General features: G+C 43.3%; 1 protein-coding gene across 1 annotated transcript in view; it reads left to right on the top strand.

The window, feature by feature from the left end:
• SLC25A26 (solute carrier family 25 member 26) overlaps nucleotides 1–19,883 on the top strand; it is a 243,915-nt gene that overhangs the window by 204,991 nt on the left and 19,041 nt on the right. The window contains exon 7 of the mRNA XM_082266005.1: nucleotides 10,036–10,105. Coding sequence (XP_082122131.1) covers nucleotides 10,036–10,105 — 70 coding nt within the window. The remainder of the gene's footprint in view (nucleotides 1–10,035; nucleotides 10,106–19,883) is intronic.

A 19,883-nucleotide genomic window follows, 5' to 3' on the forward strand; every position in this document is an offset into this window, starting at 1 on the left:
TTCTCCTGGACCCGAGGTGTGTGAGGATCAGTCCACCTAGCACAGATGTTTAAAGTAAACTTGTGATAAGAGAAATGAAGAAGCTGCCATTGCTTGCTTGGGTGTTATGCTAACCTGCCGACATTGATGTATTCATGAAAGCAAAACTTTTTTTTCTTTTTTCTTTTTTTTTTTTTATAAGTTTATATAGAGTAGGAAGGGGATTAGAAACCCTGTTGTGTTTTTTTTTTGCTGTCTGTGTCTCAGGGAGATTCACTCTCTGATCGTCCTGGTCACCAGTATCACCATACTAAAAGTGAGGGTAAATCTAAAATTTTGAGTTGTCACCAGAACAGAATATTTGACTGCTGTGTAAAGCCCGTACACATGGGCCAAATGCTGGCCGACATCGGGCAGTTCAATAAAAACCATGTGACATTCGGCCCACGTATAAAGTAGTAATCGACCGATATAGTTTTTTTTTTATTGCCGATACCAATATTTTGGTCATCGCATATCGGTATCGGCCGATATTTTCGTACATTAAAAAATGTAAAAATCTAAAAGACCCCAAACCCTTCCTCTGCACTTAAAAACATTCAAAACGCCAAGTTTAGCTGTTTTGAATGCTGTAATTTTTTTGAATCTGGTACCGAGTACCCGGAAGGGATGTCATGACTTCCGGGTTTTTACATGGAGACTCGATCAGAGCCGAATGCGGCATTGATCGGGTCTTTTTTTCAGCGGCCGTGCAGGCTGGTTGCCCGGGTCTCCCGGTGGGACGGGAGACCTGGGCGAGCCGCGGAAGGCGGCGGGAGGGGGGGGACGCCCCTCCTGCTGCTTGTAATGACAGCCGAGCGGCTTCTCATCGGCTTCTTACTAGTGCCTGGGGTTTCAGCGCGGTCTTTCTGCAGTTGTTTCTTACCGCTGTGGGTCTCTGGCACCGCAATCTTGGATACAGTAGTCGGCTGTGGCTTACTGGGGAACCACAGCTGGCACCCCTCGGTGCATGCGTTAGCTCGTGTGTTGTGTATAGTCCTTCAGCCTCCTGGGACATATGACATGTCCCAAAAGGATGTGGAAGGGAGCGGGTCAAGGGATACCATCCTCACCTAGGTAAGGATTGCGGAAGTTGGAGCGGGTACCAATAAAAATCGCTACTTGCTCCCCCAAACCAACAGGACTTCGCTTTTCAAAGTTCTCCTTTAAGCTGTTCAACTCAAGCAGGTACACAGATAAACCGGTCTTTATTCCCAAGTATTGCAGCAAGTCATTATGACAGCGGGGCTCATTAAAGGACAGATTAGAATCCACCGTCTTCTATCAGGTGCGTAGAATGTCATGTGTTTGTACTGCGGCCATCAATTTGTCAATGCCACAAGTTCTTCCTCTGCAGAGTTTCCCCAGGAACACAAGCTGCTAGGATAAGTATGCATAAGTGGCCTGTTGGGACCAGCTTCCCGAAGCCAAACGCGAATCAAAGACTTCTTCTGTGTTTTTTGTCTTTAAATACACGCAGAGAATATGTCTATAGCACATCCTGCAAAATACTGAACGCATATGGGACCCACGCGCCTCCCTCCAGTGCCATCCATCTTCTTCCTGTATGTTTAACAATTACTTAATATCAGCTGGCGCACTGCCAAGGGTATCATTTATATTTAGCATCATTAAAATAGACATGCGGCCTGTACACACAGGGATGTTTTATCAGATTGGAATATCGAGGGGGGTAAATACTTAAAGCTGAAATCTGGGCTAAAAAAATATTGTCTAAACACAAAAGGCATGTTCGGTGGATATAAAAAGTCTACACACCCCTGTTAAAAAGTCAGGTTCCTGTGATGTAAAAAAAAATGAGACAAAAATAAGTAATTTCAGAACTTTTTCCACCTTTATTGTGACCTTTAACTGTACAACTTCGTTGAACAACAAACTGAAAACTTTTAGGTAGCGGAAAGTAAAAATAAAAAAACTAAAATAAAATGGTTGCATAAATGTGCACACCCTTAAACTAATACTTTGTTGAAGCACCTTTTGATTTTATTACAGCACTCAGTCTTTTTGAGTAGGAGTCTATCAGCACGGCACATCTTGACTTGGCAATATTTGCCCACACTTCTTTGCAAAAACCCTCCAAATCTGTCAGATTGCGAGGGCATTTCCTGTGCATAGCCCACTTCAGATCACCCCACAGATTTTCAATCGGATTCAGGTCTGGGTTTTGGCTGGGCCATTCCAAAACTTTAATCCTCTTTTGATGAAGCCATTCCTTTGTTGATTTGTATGCTTAAGGTCGTTGTCATGCTGAAAGATGAAGTTCTTCTTCATTATAAGCTTTCTAGCAGAAGCCTGAAGGTTTTGTGCCAATATTGACTGGTATTTGGAACTGTTCATAATTCCCTCTACCTTGACTAAGGCCCCTGTTCCAGCTGAAGAAAAACAGCCCCAAAGCATGATGCTGCCACCACCATGCTTCACTGTGGTTATGGAGTTCTTTTGGTGATGTGCAGTGTTGTTTTTTCACCAAACATATCTTTTGGAATTATGGCCAAAAAGTTCAACTTGGGTTTTATCAGACTATAACACATTTTTCCACATGCTTTTGGGAGACGTCAGATGTGTTTTTGCAAAATTAGCCGGGCTTGGATGTTTTTCTTCGTGAGAAAATGCTTCCATCTTGCCACTTACCCCATAGCCCAGACATATGAAGAATACGGGAGACTGTTATCACATGTACCACACAGCCTGTACTTACCAGATATTCCTGCAGCTCCTTCAATGTTGCTTTAAGCCTCTTGGCAGCCGTCCTGACTAGTTTTCTTCTTGTCTTTTCATCAATTTAGAGGGATGTCACATCACAGAAACCTGACATTTTACCAGGGGTGTGTAGACTTTTTATATCCACTGTATGAATGAATATTGGTGGTCCATTGTGTATTTCTTTCAGATCTGTGCAATAGTCCTGTGCTTTACCTCCAAGCAAAAGTTTCAGTAATAAAGACTGGTCGCTGCTGCTGCTTCTTCTTATGTATAACGTTGAACTCTGGGGTTAGCATATATCTAAATTTCTGATGTCAAATATCTAAATTGTGTGCTTTTATGTATTTTTTCCAGATCTGTACAGTAAAAGTGAAAATTTTACCTCTGTTCAGGAGCTTCCTGTAATAAAGACCAGTCTTTGCTACTCTCTCTTCTTGTACACAGTGACTGGTCTGGCCTCCGCCCCCTACTGTAGTTTTCTGCAGACAGCCTATAGTGGGTGGAGCCAGCTGGGCCCCTCTCACAGCTCTGCTCTCTTCAAAGATTATGCACAAAACTATGATGACATCACCAATACTTCTACAGGTTTGCAAAGGCATTTATTGCACACAAACTGGATTTATATCCTTTGTGGCTATTGAGGAATATACTAAAAATTGAGTTACAGGCACAAAAATGTATTTTAAATATATTAATCAAAAGCAGAATAAGGTATAAATCTATGTTGTGTACAACAAATGCCTTTGCATACCCAGTCATTACCTTGTAAATGTAGCAGAGACATCAGAGCTGTGGGAGAAATCCAGCAGGTTGCACCCACTATGGGCTGCCTGCAGAAAACGACAGGAGGGGCGGAGACCAGGCCAGTCACCCTGCATAAGGAGAGAGAACAGCAGTGACCGGTCTGAATTACAGGAAGCTCCTTCACGGAGGAAAAGTTTCACTGGATTACTGCACAGATCTGGAAGAAATACACAAAGTACACCAAGATTCAAAAGGGACTACACATTGCTCTTTTATGTAGGTATTTGCTTATCCCAGAGTTCAGCGTTTAATGAAAATTTTTGTGATTGAACTCCAGTTTTATTATCGCCATCAACATTGTTTAGACCAGCGTTTTTCAACCAGGGTGCCCAGGCACCCTGGCGTGCCTTAAAGTTTCTTCAGGGGTGCCTTGGCAAAATGTCTAATAAATTGCCCCAAAATTGTATACAAGCTGGAGGGTGGATGAAACCTGCCTTTTAGTAAAGCCTCGTACACACACAACGATTGTTGGCCGTGAATTTTTGGCCAACGTCCGATCGGCAGATTATCGGCTTGTTAGTATGATGATTCCGACAACCGACTGTGACTTTTCGGCCGAAAAAAATCTGGTGTGCATGCTATAAAATTTTTGTTGGCCGTCAACAGAACGGCCGATTTTCCATCAGTCAGTACAGATTTCGGCAGACAAAAATCAGATGAGCAAGTCTGGGCATGCTCAGAGAAGAAAAAACACACGGAAAGTAAACCAGCACATGACATCACTTCTGAAGTTGGTTGTTGTTGGCCGAGAAAATTTGTGTGCAGTCTAGAGCACATTTCAACCAACACAACAACACTGGACAAAAGACGGCCGATCGGTCGGCCAACAATCGTTGCGTGTGTACGAGGCTTTACACAAAGCCACAGGTTTTCATTGTACTACACTCCTAATGGCCAATGACATCATCAGTTAATGAGGATGTCAGTTGCCTGAATATCATCCTTGTTTGATCCTCCCTTTCCTCTCTCCATCAGCTTTGGGGGTCTCATTAGCTGAGTGATGGAGAAAAACTGAGGGGGAAGAGAAACATTGAAATAGTCAGTACCAGTTTGCAAAAGTGTATTTGCTTGGGATAAATAAATCACCTCTAACGTTGGGTTTCCTACGTGTATTGTTGTTGCTGCATTATGTAAAACTATTAAAATAGTTTTTACATTTTGGAATGGGGCGCTTCATTACTGTCCATAATTTTGGAGGGTGCTTTGAGATTGTCCATCATTTTAAAGGGTGCCTTGACTGAAAAAGGTTGAGGAACACTGGTTTAGACTGTTGTCTGCTGTGAGGATCATGAGGAAGTAATTGAAGTGGGCCGACCCAGATTTTTCCCCTTGGGCATTCCAAGGCACTGGCCGGCCAACTAGAAGATAACATTTTGTGGGCATTTCTGGGTCTGTCCAAAGGTCTATTTTTGTATTTTCCTAGTGCAGATCCTGGGGAAACCTTCTGGGGGCTTCCTATAAGATACACAGACCACCCCCACCTGCACTTCTGTTTTAAGAAGATGGGTCTCTACTCTCCAACTCTCCTGGAAAGAAAACCAGCTCACTATCAATGAAACCAGGAATTCTGGAATCCTTTTTTAGGGACACAACAGGAAACTAGTGGAAACCTTTCCAGAGTGCGGGGTAAACCCCTCTCTGTTACCAGGATGGTTGTCTCCATTGGTAGAATTCCCCCTCTCCTATCCAGCAAAAACTGTAAAATGTTGGATGTTTCATTACTTTCTGTCTTGGAAACAGTGGTCCCCAGAAAAAAAAAGATGAATCTCCTGGCTGGTTTTAGTACACCCTATCAAAAGTTTTGGCATTAGATACACTTTAACTTAAAGTGTAAATAAATCTTTTCTTGCTTCCTTCCCTTCCCCTTTTATGAGCAGCCATTCTTTGCAGCAAAATTTGCTTTGTATAGTTTGGTGTCCATAACTTTTTCTTCCAGGGTGGCTCTGCTGTGTTGCAGGGACTTTTTGTAGCCCCCCCCCCCCCCCCCCATGTGTGGTCTCTTGAACAGGTCTTCTTTATTCTGTTCATGCACATGCGTTGTTCATAAGGTGCTCATGTGCTGTGTGGCAAGGGGGCCTTCATGATTTGCCCACTCAGTCTCTGCGCATAGAGCGGCCAAGAACAGTGTGGCTGGGATCCGTAGCAGTGTGTCTGCTTGGGTGCCATGCTAGGGGTACGCATATGCAGTAGGGTCCATTTTGTGCTTAGGGTACACATGTGCAGTGTAAAGGGTGGGCAAGGAGTCTTGGGACCTGTAGTACACGTTCCCGGATTGGAAGTTCAAGGAACCTGCACCATGCTAACGAAAACTGGCAGTGAACATAGCTAAGTATCGGGTACTTACAAGAAGTATAAATGTTGTGGGGGATTTAAACCTGCTTGCTTAGAGTGTATTAAAACTCAACTAATCTTATCACTAAAGTATAACTTTTTTTTTTTTTTTTTTTTAGTTTTGGATTGGAGTGGAAAGAGGTTAAAACATCTGTCAAGTGTTTTTTTTGGCTGTCTGTAACCCTATTAGGGACATTCGCCCTCTGTCCTATTTACCATTCTCACTCAAAGTGAAAGAAAATCCCAAATTTTGGATTGTCGCCAGAAGAAAAATCTCCCAATAGGAATGCTAGTTCTGGTGAAGATTTCCTCTCACTTCCTGTTTTGGCTATGGGACAGGAAGTAAAGGGAAATCTCCCCAATAGGACACAGATTGAAAAAACTTATAACCCCTCCGTACTCTTTTTAAAATGGAAAAATAAAATTGCTTTTAGTTCTACTTTTGAAAAATCGCTGAGCGTTTACTATGTTAGCATTTTTCTAGTGTAAAGAAATGAAAACTGAAAGCTTTCCCTATAGAATGATTTGGGAAATGGTTTATCAGTGTCCCCCTTCCTGTAAGTATGAATGGCAGGTAATTACAGTGTATTACTGACATGGCTAGCCTGCAATAATAGAATTATGTAGAGGGGATTATAGGCTTATTCCAATCCCTTATACACTCGATTGCAGTATAATTACTTTATTGTGAGATGACACTGAACACTGTAGGTTATGGATCAGTGTGCATGTCATACACACACATTCCACAGAAGTGTTTGTGCCTGGAGCGAATGATAATTGTGCGACTCTCTGAGAAATTTCTTTATTCGGTGTCCGGGTGCATTTTAACCACTCAGTGATTTCCTATGTTTATTTTGGAGTGGGTGGGACTGTCCCTTATCCAAGGACTGGACAGTAGTGGACATAAGGCAGCATTTTGGTATACAGACCTCTAGTGTTAGATGTAAGTTGGTGCAAATGTATTCAGTGGTGTTTCTAGCAGCACTGTGCAATGGTGACCAGGCTGGATCTCCTGGATTGGTATTGGGTTTTGTGCAAGCAATAAGGACTCATTCACACATGGGAGGAGTGGTAAAAGCAGTCAAACACAGAAATGCATTTGCTCAGGGATGTAAGCGTGCAGCAAGGCGATGCTTTGCGGCCTTGGCACAAATAAATGAAAAGTTGCATTCAGCAGACGGCATTGCTGCCGAATGTAACCTGTTCCAGTGAATAGGGGAATGTACCTGGTTGCAACTCAGTGGGTTGGCATTTGAAGCATTAAAGCAGGGGTTAAGAAGGCAGTGCATCACTTTTTAGAGGGCAGGGGTATACACCTGATTTGTCTTAGTTTTAAAAGCTCTGCAGCCGCACCCATGTTTCTCTATTTAGTGCATCCCTAACCTGGAAAAACTCCACAGTTAGTGAAGTCGAAACTCCCAGTCTGCATGCTTTTTCCAGGAGAGTAACTTACTGAAGATGGAACTTAAGTGAACCTGAAGTTTGCTCATGCAGGGCCACTGAGAGAGAGGAGAAATATCTGGTACTTCCAGGAATAGGGGAGCATGTGACTCACTGCCCTTCCTCCCATGTGACAGCAGTGCTGCTTGATGATTGGCCGCCCAATTACCCAGTGCTTGGTGGTTGGCAGCCCAATCACCCAATGCTGTCACATGGAAAGAGAAGTACAGCCAAAGCTCGTTTGGCTGTACTTCTCGTGTGGATCACAGGAGTGCAGTTTGTTTTGCACTCCTGTGACCGGTGTTCAGCAGACAGCGGGCTGAAATATGCTGTCTGCTGACTTCACAGAGCACTAGCAAGATCACGACAATGAAGTAAGGATCCACAGACATATGCCTGGAGTTCCATAGAGCGGGGGGGGGGGGGCGGAGCGGAGCGGAGAGCTGCGAGAAGTGTTAGAGGCATCGGGAGACACATGCAGTATCGGACCCTCAAGCTTACGTAGTGTTTCATCTCTTGGCTTATGGCTTTGGGGCCATAAGGAGCAAGAAGGGAATGGAAGATGAATATGTGCAACTGGGAAGGATGACCATTAGGTTAGCCTGTTGCTTTATTTTGCATGGGAAAGCACAGGTTTACTTTAACCTCTTGCCTCCCATGTAACACATAGGTGCTGCAGCAAACATGGGGGGGGGGGACTTTAAGGCCCGCACATAAGTATCTATGGATAGCAGAGATTTCTGAAGCTGAGGGCATGCTTTCTGCATGCTCCCATCACAGTTACATAGTTACATAGTAGGTGAGGTTGAATAAAGACAATAGTCCATCTAGTTCAACCCGTGTAGGTGTGTGTGGCTGTAATCATCTCACATAGCCCTGAATTTTCTGATCCTTGAGATGTACATCTAAGATTCCTTTGAAAGCCACCATACTTCCCGCAGAAACCACCTCTTGTGGTAGAGAATTCCACAATCTTGTAGCCCAAACAGTAAAGAACCCCCCACGTTGCCTGAGGTTAAAACGTTTCTCCTCTAATCACAATGTATGCCCTCGAGTCCTCATGCATTCCCTTGGACTGAATAGCTTTTTTTCTAATCTTAGATCCCCATTGAGATATTTATAAATTGCTATCATGTCCCCCCTCAGGCGTCTCTTCTCCAGGGAGAATAAATCAAGCGATTGCAGACGCTCTTCATAGTTAAGGTCCTCCAATCCCCTAATCAGTTTAGTTGCCCTTCTCTGGACTCTCTCCAGCTCCAACAAATCCCTCCTGAGGACTGGCGATCAGAACTGGACAGTATACTCCAGATGCGGTTGGACCAGAGTTTTATAGTGATGAAGCTGTCAAAGACAGTTCTTGGTCTCTGGTAGCACGTGATCTTGATAATGTGACCAGTGTGACAGCCGATCAATGGTTATGTGATCAGCCAATCCGTCCCTGCCCCTGGCGTTAGGACTTTTTTAAATGGACGACAGGCTTGGGTGGGAAGGACTTAAAGCCAACTCCAACTTTCTGCCCGCAGTCCCTTCTTCCCACACCTATTTTTTTACAATTCTTTAAATACTGTACATGCCTTAATTCTTTATCTACGTATATGTTATTTGGCAAGTCTGGTAGTGGGCAAATTATTTATTGAAAAGTATTTAAAAGTACTAAAGTTAGGACTACTTTCCTGCTTGCTCTGCGTCACCAATCTCCGCACTCTAAACTCAACACACGGGAACGATCAAAGAAACATGCACGCTCCGTCGCGCCTGTGAGGTGTATACAGAGCCGGAGGATGTTTATAGATCAGCATGCATAGCTGCATGCACCTGGGTTTTTAAGCTTTAATGGTGGGGGGGTTGACTTTCAGTGCTGCAGTATAATGAACCCAGACTGGAGTGGTGATCCACCTCCAGGAGGTGTGTCCATGACAGCCAGGGCTTCCATCAAGGGGTATAAATGGTGCTGGCTGTCATTCAGCCCTGTGATGTGTGGCTGAGGATGAAATGGAGTGTAGTGCCTGAGTGTGGAAAGGATGAGAACTTGATTTGTTAAAATAAGGAAGATGATTACAAAAAAATAAGATCTGCTTTAAGCCCTGTTATGTGCAGTTTCAAATTTGGCAGTGGCAGTTTCTCCATCTTTCTATCCTCACATATTATTTTTATTTATTATTTCAGGTACTTATATAGCGCTGTCAATTTACGCAGCGCTTTACATATACATTGTACATTCACATCAGTCCCTGCCCTCAAGGAGCTTACAATCTAAGGTCCTTAACTCACATACATACACAGTAGGGCCAATGTTTCAACATATTCACTTTATGCATTTTTTCAGATCAAGACGTCAAATACTTAAAATAAATCTGTATGCTGAGCCATTAGCGTCTCCCAGCTTGTAGGTGTTATTATAGCCTTTACACACAATGCATATGATAGACTTATTTTTGAAGAACCATTATAACCCAAAAATGTACAATGTGCCTTTAAGACGCTGTATGCCAGATGCTGATGTTGTTCCTTGAAGTCTGGCAGAGAATTCTGGGGGTTGTAGTTCCACAACAGCTGGCGAGTTCCAGCTTTCCCAAGGCTGACCCGCAGAATTTCCCGTGACCTCTTACATCAATTCCCATCCATAAAATGTGAAGGATTGCAAATGATCTCAGTCATTCAGTGACTTTCCTTTTTTTTTTTTTTTCTTTATTTCTCTTCTGTTTCTCGTTCCAGGATCTCTGGTCATGGAAGCGGGGCCGTACGCTCGATTCTTGGCAGTCTGCAGTCTGTGGAGCTTTTGCAGGTGCAAAGGATTATATGTTAACCCGGGGAAGCGGGGGGGACACACATGAGAGGGGGAAATAAGCGAAACAGTATTAAGTTCATTCGATGCAGCATTCTTTCATAAAGACGGTTTGTTCAGAGCAGTTGTGGGCCGTTTGTGGCCCACCAGCTGTCAGAGGACTACAAGTCTCAGCATGGTGCAGCATGTTCCTTAATATTTAAAGCTGAACTCCAGGTGAATAGCTAAATACACAGATGAAATACCTACGAGGAAGCTGGTTTGCTTTACCTGTTTTTCCAGTTCTGAGATTTACGCAGCTCTGTTACACAACACAGTCTTACCCGACGGGGGAAGACCTAATTTTTTTGCAGACAGCTATAGAAAACAGTAAAAACCCGACAGAGGTCACAATCCTTTCCCTACTTTTCTGAGGGCTTATTCACACTTGTTTGTTTTCCCACAGTAAAAAAACATGAATTTTCCTGCATTAAAGTGTATGTACACCCTAACAATCAACTTTTCTTATTTGCTCCCTTTTGGTCTAAAAAAAAAAAAATACATTGAGAGTGTTATCGGTTTTATAAGTGCAAAGAATACTGATAACTCTATGTGCTTCTCCCTTTGTAGAAGTTGTGACGACAAGGGATTTTAGAAATGAGGAGGGGTTATGAAGATGAGTAGGGATTATGGGAATTAGAGGGGAAGGAGATGAGTATTAAGATGAGGAGGGGGAGGAGATGGGAAAGGGTTAATGGGAATGAGGAAGGTTTATGGAGATGAGGAGGGGGAGGAGATCAGAAGGGGTTATGGAGAAAAGGAGGGGTTGGGGGGGGAGAGGGGTTGAGGAGGGGGGGGCTAAAAAAGGAGGGGTTATGGGGTTGAGGAGGGGGACGGTTTATGGGGGTGAGGGGGGGGAGGAGTTATGGAATGAGGAGGGGGGAGGAGATGGGGGGTTATAGAGATGAGAAGGAGGAAGGAGATGGGAAAGGATTATGGGGATGAGGAGGAGGAAGGAGATGGGAAGGGATTATGGGGATGAGGAGCGGGGGTTTTGGCAATCAAGAGATGTGGAGGGAGAAGGCGATAGGGAGGGCTAATGGAGATGGTGGTGGGGGGAGGGGGTGAGGATGGGTTATATGAATGAGGAGGTCGGAGGATATTATGAGGAGTTATGGGGATGGGGGGGGGGGTGAGAGGTGAGGAGGAGGGGTTGTGGGGATGGGGGATGATGAGGAGGTGGGAGGAGAAGTGGTGAGGTCTGTGTTCTTTGTTATCCATCTTATCCATCAGAAATGAAGTAGGCAGGGCTGACACCACTTGGTTAGGAATTCAGAGACAAAAATGCCCTGTGTTGTCCTGTCAAAAGAGGAGGTAGAAGTAGACTATGCATCTAGTATATCAAAAGTTATTTTTCTGTACTTACAGCACATCTGAAAAGATAAAACATAGGGAATTGTGCATAGAGATTTTTGGGCTCGGGTACATTCCTCTTTACATTGTAAACAAATTGACGAATTGAGTTTTGGGGGTTTACATCTTTGCACATACGCCACTTTACGTAGTGGTGCATATCCGCGTACAGCCGCCTATAATAATTCATGTCTATAAGTCGATGTATGCAGCTCCCAGGCACCAAAATACACCAGTTTGTTTAATGCTGTAAGGAGGAATGCATCCATGTGCATGAGTCCTTACTAAACAAATTTTTATTTTTTGTGTTGACTTAGGCTTTGAACAGCATCACAAGTAGCAATCCCATTCTTTCCTATATGGCTGGTTCTCATCTATGAGCAGCAGTTTAGTACGTCTTCTATAAGGGTCCATTTACACCTACTACTTATGTGGCTGGACACTAAAATAAGTGTCAGGGCCACTGATAAGGCAGTACAGCCAGCCCCCCTGTACTGGGCCTGGGCGCTATCAGTTCAAATGAGGTGCCCAGGCACCCACTGTACTGTCTTATTACAACTTCAGTTTCTCTTCTGCCCGCTTCTCTTCCTCTTTCTCCCTCCAGCTGCACTGCAGGGGGATTGGTCTTGGCACATGTGCCCCTTCCATCTGCTGTCCTGGCCCGTTTCCCCCTTTCCCCCGCAGTACTAATCTTGGTTTGATCAGGGCGCAGGAGAGATCTGAGGGACTAATAGACCCCAGATGTCTCAGTAAAGAATACCTGTCACTGCCAGTGCCTATGCTATCACAGGGGATGTTGTCCATCCCTTGTGATAGAAATAAAAGTGATCAAAAAAATTAAAGAGGCAGAGTAAATTTGTTTTAAAAATAAATAACAAAAAAAAAAAGGAAAATCGCCCCTCCAAGCTTGCCGCAAAGGCGAACGGATATGTAGATTCCGCACGCATATGTAAATAGTGTTTGCACCGCACAAATGAGGTATTGCCATGAACATCATTGAGTGGCAGCAATAATTCTAGCTCCAGATCTACTGTGTATCTCTAAACTGGTCGCCTGTAAAGGCTTTTGAACCGTCACCTATGGAGATTTTTAGGGACCGTAGTTTGGCGCCATTCCACGAGGTGTACACATTTTTAAAGTGTGACATGTTGGGTATCTATTTGCTTGGCCTAATAGTGTTTTTGTGCATTAAAATTCATTAAAGTGTTTTTTGTTTTTTTTTTCAAAACCATTACACAAATACCATCTGACATAAAAAATTGCAATACCCACTATTTTATTCTCCAGAGCCTCTGCCTAAAAATATATATAGTATTTAGAGGTTCTCAGTAATTTTCTAGCAAAAATGATTTTACATGTAGGAGAAATGTGTCAAAATTGTCCTGGGTGGCAAGCAGTTCTAGAACTGGTACTGAGCTGAGGCTCCAATTTCACCTGAGCGTATCATTTTCAGGTGTTTTTATGAGCTTTTGTCAACCGTTTTTTTTTTTGGGGGGGGGGGGGGGAGCTTTTTTCTGGCTTTTTTTTTTTTTTATGGGTGTTTTTTCCAGGCTTTTTTTTCAGGTGTCTTTGGCAGGTGTTTAGAGGAAGGCATTGACATCTAGCAAAAACGCTTGTAATCTGGCAAAAAAAATAACTTTAATATGTACTTTTTTGAGTTTCAAGCGTTTTGCTTCAGGCGACAAAACGCTCAAATATGAATGTGGGCCATTGAAATGAATGTGATTTTGCTTGTTGGGCATTTTGAGATTTCAGAGATGAGCGTTTTACGAGCTGAAACACGGTCAGGTGTGAACAGGGCCTAAAGGTGACAAGTTTGGATGTGGGGCTGAAAGAAATGCCAGAGTCCTGGATCACACCTAGCACCCTAGCAAGAAGGACTGATAGTTGTGTTATTGATCTTGATGGTAAAGTTGGGAGAAGAGTCAAGTATTTTCATATATATATATATATATATATATATATATATATATATATATATATATATATATATATATATATACACAGTACAGACCAAAAGTTTGGACACAGCTTCTCATTCAAAGAGTTTTCTTTATTTTCATGACTATGAAAATTGTAGAGTCACACTTCAAGAGGTAGTCACCTGAAATGGTTTTCACTTCACAGGTGTGCCCTGTCAGGTTTAATAAGTGTGATCTTTTGCCTTATAAATGGGGTTGGGACCATCAGTTGTGTTGTGCAGAAGTCAGGTGGATACACAGCTGATAGTCCTACTGAATAGACTGTTCGAATCAGGGCTGTCTTTAACACAGGGCAAAAGGGGCAGCTGCCCCGGGTCTAGTCATTGTTGGGAGGCCCAAAGCAGCTGCCCCTTGAGCCCCCAAATAGTTGATAAGTGGATTCAAGAGGGCCCAAGAAAATTTTTGCCCAGAGTCCAATCAAGAATAAAGACAGCCCTGGTTAGAATTTGTATTATGGCAAGAAAAAAGCAGCTAAGTACAGGAAAACGAGCGGCAGAAGAGACTTGTTTAGGCTAAAGAACACAAGGAATGGACATTAGACCAGTGGAAATCTGTGTTTTGGTCTGATGAATCCAAATTTGAGATTTTTGGTTCCAACCACCGTGTCTTTGTGCGACACAGAAAAGGTGAATGGACTCTACATGCCTGGTTCCCACTGTGAAGCATGGAGGAGGAGGTGTGATGGTGTGGGGGTTCTTTGCTGGTGACACTGTTGGGATTTATTCAAAATTGAAGGCATACAGAACCAGCATGGCTACCACAGCATCTTGCAGCGGCATGCTATTCCATCCGGTTTGCGTTTAGTTGGACCATCATTTATTTTTCAACAGGACAATGACCCCAAACACACCTCCAGGCTGTGTAAGGGCTATTTAACCAAGAATATGTGATGGGGTGCTGCGCCAGATGACCTGGCCTCCACAGTCACCGGACCTGAACCCAATCGAGATGGTTTGGGGTGAGATGGACCGCAGAGTGAAGGCAAAAGGGCCAACAAGTGCTAAGCATCTCTGGGAACTCCTTCAAGACTGTTGGAAGATCATTTCAGGTGACAACCTCTTGAAGCTCATCAAGAGAATGCCAAGAGTGTGTAAAGCAGTAATCAAAGCAAAAGGTGGCTACTTTGAAGAACCTAGAATATGACATATTTTCAGTTGTTTCACACTTTTTTGTTATGTATAATAATTCCACATGTGTTAATTCATAGTTTTGATGCCTTCAGTGTGAATCTACAATTTTCATAGTCATGAAAATAAAGAAAACTCTTTGAATGAGAAGGTGTGTCCAAACTTTTGGTCTGTACTATATATATATATATATATATATATATATATATATATATATATATATATATATATATATATAAAATTATAAAAGTTGTTGGACCATTGGAGTGCATTTTTCATTGAGTATGGCTATTGATGACTGAGTGGCCCAGCTGTGTTTTGGAGCAAGGCATGCTGGGACCTGCAGTTCCACGTCAGCCAACAAGGTTCCTGTTTACCCAACAATGTTTCTGTGACCGCTCCTCTGGTTTTGTATCACAGAGGTCACTCCAGAAAAGGTATTTAGAGTTAAGAAAAGAAAAAAAAAAAAGTGTTGGAGGTTGAAAGACAGCAATTTGTTTTTGACAAATTTGCGTTGGTGAAAACAGAAGAGCTGTCAGTCACCCGAGCCTGTAATGTGCAGGAAGGGGAGAGGGAGAGCTTCTTTGTGCAGGCTTGGTGGAGGACTGTGCAGCTGTCTGCCCCCAGCTGCTCTTCAGGGCTTTCTATGACTCCTGCAGAAAGGCCATGATTCACAGGCTGGGTGACAGCTCTGACAGCCCTGCAGATTAACAGCTGTCAGGAGACTGGGAGAAATTCACTGCCAGTGCCTGCAGGCTGACAAACCTCCTGTGTAGAGCAGCAACGGGGGACCAATCATCTGGCCAGTGGAGGAGCAACAAATATGACATCACTGATTAATGCTAAGTTTATTTAAAGCCAAACCTCACCTTTCCGACAAATTTCATCTTACTGGCCAGAGCCATAAATTCTCAACTCTGTAAATAGCATTCATTAGCTATCTTGTTTCCTTATGTGTGTACAGCTCTCAAAGAAAAAACTAAAATAAATTTTAATTTACTATACGGGGAAATAATTAGCTTAAAGGGTAACTCCACTTCTGTGGACAATAATTATAGTAAATAAAAAAAAATAGTATAGCATAACCTTTTCAATCTGCAGCTAAAGTTCTTTTTTGTAAAAATCAAAGCAATATGGCAACCTAGAGGAGTTCTGTACACTCAAAAGCAAAAATTTAATATGTATTGGCTTACCAGTTCTGAGATGTGGAGGCTGCATTTGTTTTCTTTTTTTAGACCAGCCAACCAGCTGTTTAAAGCGGAGTTCCACCCTGGGAATACTTTTTTTTAATAAAAATACCCCCGGGACAGTCAGGGCTAGTACATTCCACAATGGCTAGCCTCTGATCTGTCCCGGGTTGCACTTACCTTTTAGGAGAAATACTTACCTTGAAAAAGTATTGTCCAGTGCTGCCATCTCAGGTGTGGGCAGCTTGAAGCCAGCGCGATCCTCTTCTGTGTTCTCTTCCAACTTCTTCGGTCCCACGATGCACTGCACCGGCCCCGCCGTCACTTCCGGTGCGCGCGCGTCATCCCTCCACAGCTTCTGGGCATGCCCAGAAGCTGTTTAGAAGGGAATGACGCGCGTGCGCCGGAACTGACGTCGGGGCCGTTGCAGGCGCATTGATTCCTGGGAGCGATGACGTTCAGCTCCCAGGAATTATTGCAAAAGCCAGGAAGTGACGAATCGCCGTGGCCGCCGAGGGGAGGAAGAAGGAAGTAAGGTAAGTATATTTTCTCTACGAGGTAAGCTAGTACTCCGCTGTCAGAATACACTGATCAGAGCTGCAGCGCTGATCAAATAAAAAATGTCCAACATTCCCATTCGAGAGAAGCTGATTTATAGGCGCGTATGGCCGGCCTTAGATTGCCTTCTCCCTATCAATTACTGTCATAAATGGACTGAACTTTCTGACTTTCAATCCATCTATGGCCAAAGTGATTCTAAATGTAATTCTTTTTTCTTTAATATAACAAATGTCATACTTGCTCTGTGCAATGGTTTTGCTCAAAGCAGCCCCAATCCTCTTCTTCTCTGGTCCCATGACGGTACTCCTGGCTCCTCCTTCCTTCTGAGTGCTTCCAAAGCAAGCAGCTTGCTATGGGGACACTCTTGCAAGCTCGCTGTCTGCATTTATTGACGTAGACAGCGGGACACGGCCCTGCCCCTCACTCCCTCGTCACTGGTTTTGATTTGACAACAGCAATGGCTCCTGCTGCTGTCTCTGAGCCAATGAGGAGGAAGAGAGAAAAGAGAACTTCTGCTCTCGTGCACATCACTGGATCGAGATCAGGCTCTCCACCTGCCCCACTGCATTTATTGACGTAGACAGCGGGACAAGGCCCTGCCCCTCACTCCCTCGTCACTGGTTTTGATTTGACAACAGCAATGGCTCCTGCTGCTGTCTCTGAGCCAATGAGGAGGAAGAGAGCAAAGAGAACTTCTTCTCTCGTGCACATCACTGGATCGAGATCAGGCTCTCCAACTGCCCCCCCCCCCTGCATCCTTTCTTGACTGGTCACCTCCAAACGAACATGGTAGAACTTTAACATAGCTATGAGCCTGGATTTGCAGTGTGGCAGTTTTAACCTATGATGTCGAGTTTGACAGGCAGCACTGCCTGTTTACTTCACCCTCTGAAGTCAATGGGACTCTAACATGACCTTGAGCCAATGCAAGAGCTTTCTATGTCTGGAAAAATAAAAGTATTGCCTCCTGAACCTCTGCTATCTGCCTCCACTGCTGCGTGTGTGGAAGAGGCTTTAAGTATCAGTAAAGTGGATTGGGTTAGGAATGCCCACTACACTTCAAAATCCTGTACAGGATGGTTTTCCCAGGACTAGCAAATCAGGGGGATTTCAGCAGATGGGTGACCTGGTCCATAAAAAGCCAGGTAGATCACCCTGGGCAGGCAGGCATGGTGTCCTATATATATTTTACGTCTTAGTATTTTTCTCTAAGCATACCTTTAATTGCTCTAATTTTAATAAATGTCTTGATAGATACATTATGTGCACATGATGATGTCCTAGTAACTATGGGATTGTTTTGGAAACCCTGTGGTGTAACAATCTCTGTAATAGTCTCCTTAGCGGATACAAAGCCAGGTGGACAGCTGCTGAATAAACGGTGACCCCTGTCTCCTTTACCACCGTCCTTCTCTCTTCTTAGAACCTTGTGACAGGAGTTCATGAAGTCAACACGCTAAACATAACTCTGACATTTCACAGTCAATTCACAGGGAATATGTCTATGAGAATAGCTGCATTGTTTGGTCGTTTGTGAATGTTCTTGTAGACAGAACAGCTCCAGCATCCCAGAACTTTTCCATCTGCTCATTGTTGGCTCAGAAGGTATACACCAAGATAAAGGGAAGGAGCCTTGCCAAATGCAGATATTGCAATTTGATGAGAATTCCACAGACGGGAACATTTGCAAGGTTTTAGAAACAAAAAAGAGTGCTAATTTTCAAGGTATTCATCAAAATAAGGTTTTGTTGGATGTGGTTATTTTGGAGAAATTGTATCTGTATCAGCATTTGTTTAGAGCAGGGTTTCTCGACTAGGGTTCCATGGAACCCTAGGGTTCCTCCAGAGGTTGCTAGGGGTTCCATGAGCAATTAACTTTGTCTGCCTCTCAGAAAAAATCCCACTGGTACCATTGATCTATTTAGCTACCTGTAAGGGGGTAATTCTTCCCAATGATCACAAGTGTAAGCCATGTTCTTTTCACTGACCATCACACTATTTTATCATGAGTTGTAGATACAGTCATAGCTGGGGTTCTCCTGAGACTGGAAAGATAATTCAAGGGTTCATCTGTGCTAAAAAGGTTGAGAAAGGCTGATTTAGAGGACAGACCAATTCTAAAAGAAAATATGCTACTGTGTCAAACAATCGAAAAGAGCGACCAGTCTCCTAGTATTAGTCTAATAAAGTAATCACAAACTGTTACTATTTTTCATATACCGACAATGTTTCTGATAATGCCAATATAGTGTAGTAGTTGGATCAATAAAAATTATTCAGAATGTATGTATGTATCCATTCAGTCATATCTGACTCTCTGGGCTTCATGCCTGATATGATTGAAAGCCCTTTCCATAGAAATGTATTGATAAATTGTATTTCAAGGTGGGTCACCAGTTCTATCCTTAACCCTCCCCAATTACCAATTATTGGGACTCGCATGCAGAATTGGATAACACGTGCATAGCCAAATTGTACATACATACTGGTGCCAATTTAGATCAGAGCCAAAGATCCCACCAGGTGGAAACCCATCAAAGCAGGGGGAGTACTGGCAAACCCCATGTAGATAGTGTCTTGGTCAAAATTCGAACCAAGGACCCCAATGCTGTCCAGCATAAGTGCTAACCACAAAGCCACTCTACCACCCTTAAGCCAGTCATGACAGATCAGTACAACCAGCTTGTCAGGTTTTTTTTGTGCGGTCACTGCCGGCGGCTATAGCTGCCTGCAATGATCATTGTATTCTAATGGCTGGGAAACCTCCCGCTGTCAGAATACAATAATTCCATGGCAGGGATTCCCCCATAAATACAGTCAAAATCAAGCAATTTTCTTTCTTTTTGTATCCACGGGAGAGCAACAGCCTGTTATAACATATACAGTTTGTATTTATTTGTTTGTATTATTTTACCACTGTCCAATCTCAGTCGGATGCTGATGGATGGATCCAGGATCAGAGCTGAAAGAGCTTTTTAGTGAGGAATCGCATGACTCTCTACAACTCACTTATTATGCAGCCATCTCATTCTTTGCTGGTTGACTATTGTACTGTGCGGTCTAGTTAGTTCTTCATACAGGATTGCATGCTGACAGCCACAATGAATTATCTTGAAAATTGTTCAAAAATCCAGCAGAATAGAGGGGAGCATCAGGGGCAGTATGGGAAATATTAATAGTTTCTGCAGCTCAGGTAAAATGTAGCCATCAGATTATCTGTAGTTTAATTGGTGGGCTGGAACTACACTCAACACAGCCATTAATGTCTTAACCGCTGGCAACAAAAGTGAGTACACCCCTAAGTGAAAATGTCCAAATTGGCACAATTAGCCATTTTCCCTCCCTGGTGTCATGTGACTCGTTAGTGTTACAAGGTCTCAGGTGTGAATGGGGAGCATTACAAACAAAAAGGAGCTGGGGGAGCACACCCTGAACATGCATTTTTAAAGCTGGTGCAGCTATAGACCAAGAGACATGCATATTTACAAAAAAGCGCACACATGCAAAAGAAATGACTATCAAATATAAA

Source organism: Pelophylax lessonae (genome assembly GCF_965119305.1).
Source record: "Pelophylax lessonae genome assembly, chromosome: 8".
NCBI lineage: Eukaryota > Metazoa > Chordata > Amphibia > Anura > Ranidae > Pelophylax > Pelophylax lessonae.